The following is a 4,030-nucleotide window of genomic DNA, read 5'->3' as shown; positions in this document are numbered from 1 at the left end:
CTAAGATCCCCATCTTCTGGTGAGGTACCAAGAGAAGTATCAACATCAGCATTAGCTTGTTGTGACTTACTTCTTAGATGTTCTGGTGAGTTACCAAGAGTACTATCAACATCAGCATTAGCTGTGACTTACTTCTTAGATGCACGTTGCAGTATTGTTCCACCCTTGCTGCGTTTTGTCGAAACCAATCATCGTTCAATTTCAAATCACGCGTCTTTTGTTCTATGTAACTGAGATTATTGATCATAAAAGCATGGCCCAATGCAGGGTTAGGATAGTAGTTTTCATACTTGGCTACCAACTCCTTCTCTAACAACTCAATCATCCTTACTATCATCACCCAAAATAAAAAATTTCCGATGCTGTTAGATCGGTCAGCCCTCTTCTTTATTATCCAATGCATGTAATCCATTGCTTCCATAGTAATTAGATGAAGCCCTCTGCCTGGTGCCTGCACATTATCAGTGTAAACAATAAGCCCAAAGTTGTTTAGCATAACCAATCTTTGCAGAACGTCTTGAATATCATCTACAAACGAAGTCTCTGGAGTGAAATTCAGAACCAGCTTGCCCAATGACTTCGACATTTTAGGAAAGAAGTCAAGCAAAAGATCCGACAAATAGCTCCCAATTGTTATGGTGGTATTGACAAAACTTAATAAACCAATCGTCAGTTCCTCGCAAACCTTATCGAAGGAAACATCCGCAGCGACAGAAAACCCTGAAAAGAGGTAATCGCAGAGTTTCCTTTCATTGGGAAACAGTATCTTCTCAGCTACCTTGCACGTGTCTAACCACCTCATAATCTTCCATTTCTTGGGCTCTACAAATTGCAATTCAATTTGCAACCCAAGTTTCTGTAGACACTGTTCCAGAAACTCCCTTCGCCATTTGTTGTAAATGTCGCTGCATTCCTCCTTAAAACCCGCATCCACCATCAGCTTCACGGTTTCCTTAAGGCGCCTCATAATTTCCGTTGGAAGTGCATTCATCACCAAGTTGATGTCAGGATCCGGTACTTCTTTGGAGTAAAACACGGCTTTAAGGTATTTGTCCACGTGACTACAAACCATGGAAACAAGCATATGATTCTCATTCTCAAGCTCCTTTATACAATTGATGAGCTGTTGTTGGATGATAAGACCATCATCAACGCTTCCATCTTGCGAAGGTAAATTGCTTTGAGTGAGTAGATAGTCTTGGAATCTAAGATCCCCATCTTCTGGTGAGGTGCCTTGAGTACTATCAACATCAGCATTAGCTTCTCCGTGACTTGTACTACTAACATTCCTTGAATCATTAACTTGAATGATTATTTGATTGTGGTCCTCGAGCCGAAGGTTCTCCCCGTCTGTGTCGCTCGGATAGTAACGAAGCTGGAGGAGGGAATAACTGAAACCCCCTCCAACAGTGACTAACCACAATTTGATCTTCATGAGTTGTACTGTTAGACCTCCGCAGAAGAAATATAGTAGATCAATNTGGAATCCAAATTGACTGANATTTGACAAGCCAAGCGACATAGTAGCAAAAGCAGCCCAAGAGATGACGTTGTATGCATCTGGTTTTCCCTTCACCACGTTATCAAACAAAAAGGAACAAACAGAAGTGANTATAAGAACCAAAAATGCCAAATGAGATTCCAGCCGGAAAGAGGTGGAGCTTGACCTTGCCGGTGTGAACAAGATGGCTAGACAAATGATGAAACTGAAAACAATATAAAGAAGCATCTTCCACCAGCTCCAGTTTCCCAGTAGATGGTTGAAAGAGGAACTGAGAGCATAACATAACAGCCCAACAACAGATGAAGTAAGACATACAAATTTTACTACCTTTGGTTTCTTCAGCCATCTCAGAATTTGGTTCTGCATGACCATTGTATTCTTTCTCAAATAAGAGAGTAAGGTATGCATTCAGCCATTCACCCACCACGAATAGAGAGAGAGAGAGCCTCCAATTTTTGGATGAGAGAAACCCCTCACTGTGCCCAAGATTTCGCGTAAATGGATAGCCAGGTTACTTTTTTGGCCTAAAATGAAAACAAAAAAACAAAAAAAAAACCTTTTGAGGTACAATGGCAGCTTCAACTTCGTAGAACTCATTCCAAAGTACCTCAAATGAAATCTAAGTTACTTTTCAAGCGCAGGAAATCTGAAAAGAATTGTCTTAATAGTTAAATAAAAAATTATTCAATTTTAGAAAATGGAAAATCATATTTGTAATTAAAACTATATAAAAAACTAAAATTTCATGTTAAAAAACAAAAGGGAAAAAAGTGAATTTAAACTAAAAAAATTCTTACAGTCATATAGACACGTTATCTCGAAGAACTTTCCAAGAAGAAAAGGTGTGGACTCTGAATGTTCTCAAGAGACACCTCATTTCAAATGTTACAGACTACCATTAAGCTTGTTGAGTTGATAAGAAAAATGTTTCACTTATGGGGTTTCCACTTTCACTTTCAGAGAAAAAAATACTTGCGGACTGTGAACGTTATTATCAGAAGAGTTGAATTTTAGAGATATTATGAATGGTGTTCAATTGAAAAATAAATAAATAGAAAAAAAGTAAAGACAAAAAAGAAACATTTCGTGTTAATTAATCCTTTTATTAATAAGTCAAATTTATTTCATATATATGTGCCGTCTCTGAACCGATACTATATATTAAACATACAAAAGTCCATCTAAAGTTCATGATTGGGACTAAGTTTGTCAAATATTTAGTTTAAATTTTATTATTAAATATAATATTGTTGTAAAGGAGATATAAAGATATGACACATAGTTATTATTTTTTATAACTTTTATTATTATTTTTTTGTAAATGAAATGTTTTGTAATATTTTGGAGAATATATTCTTTATAATTGTTTTGCTTATAAATAAAATATTGATTTCTACTATTAATAGATAGAACTATTTAAATATGAATGTTCTCTGTTTCACTTTAAGTCAATCTGGTTGTTCTTATTTATACTCAGTTTCTTATCAAAAGAAAATGATAAAAGTTTAATAGACTAGCTTTACAAAATATAAATTTATTATTTTCAGGAATAGAAAAAGAAAAATATATTTTCAACAATTTTTTTACAATCAGCTATAATAGTTTGTGATTGGTTTATTTTAAATATATAAATCAACAAAATAGTAATACATTATCTGTTGTTAAAAGAAATTGTTATATCATGATTAAAAAAACACTTTGAGAAATACATACACCTCTTTTCAATACAGGTGAAAAATCAAAGTTTCATGTTTGTCTTTAATTTTTCTTCTTATGAAAGATATAATGATAAAATTGTGTAAAACCAACAAAAACAATAATTTCATAATCCTATAAGTGATTCTCTTTTTCTTACATTATCTAAAATTCACAGTTACAAAATTAATAAATTTACATACTCAAAAAATTTAATGAATTTATAAACTTAATGAAATAATTTCTTTTGATATAAAAATAATATAAAAAGGATCACAACCTTCACAAAAAGAAATAGCATTTTATAAATATACTTCCATTATCTTTATAGAAAAGATTATACTATACGTAATGTAACATAATCATTATTAATTTTATTTTTAACTATTTTATTATTGAAAACCGAAAATAGTGAAATTTATAAATCATAAAAGTTTAATAAACTAGCTTTTCGTTTAAAAATTTAAAAACAAAATGTCTTTTTACAAAAATTTTTGTATTCGAAATATATGTTGTGATATATAAAACATTTTTTCAGTACGAAATCATGTTTGTTTTAAAAAATGAAAATAGGGTTTTTTAATGAGAAACATTTAATATTTTCAGAAGTTTTAAGTGAGAAATTTTTAAAAAATAATTTAACGTTGTTTCAAAATCTCAATATAATTATTTTATATGATGCTTGAATCATAAAAAATATTATTTTAAGATTTCAATATACTTCGTATTTTATTGAATATTTTTAGTTATTATTTTCGAAATTTTTTGTTTAAAAATATTGTTAGTTGTTATCTTAATAATAAGTATATTGTTACTCTATATAAATATTTT

General features: G+C 31.3%; 1 protein-coding gene across 1 annotated transcript; it reads right to left on the bottom strand.

Annotated features, from left to right (window-relative positions):
• Positions 1–14: 14 nt before the first annotated feature.
• On the bottom strand, positions 15–2,013 carry LOC106752616. The gene has a single exon (XM_014634328.2). The coding sequence runs from the start codon at positions 1,910–1,912 to the stop codon at positions 74–76; it is 1,839 nt and encodes a 612-aa protein (XP_014489814.2). The 5' UTR covers positions 1,913–2,013; the 3' UTR covers positions 15–73.
• Positions 2,014–4,030: the final 2,017 nt, after the last annotated feature.

Source organism: Vigna radiata, unplaced genomic scaffold (genome assembly GCF_000741045.1).
Source record: "Vigna radiata var. radiata cultivar VC1973A unplaced genomic scaffold, Vradiata_ver6 scaffold_153, whole genome shotgun sequence".
Taxonomy (NCBI): Eukaryota; Viridiplantae; Streptophyta; class Magnoliopsida; order Fabales; family Fabaceae; genus Vigna; species Vigna radiata.
The sequence above is the reverse complement of the archived record's forward strand: the minus strand, read 5'-3'. Positions and strand labels throughout refer to the sequence as shown.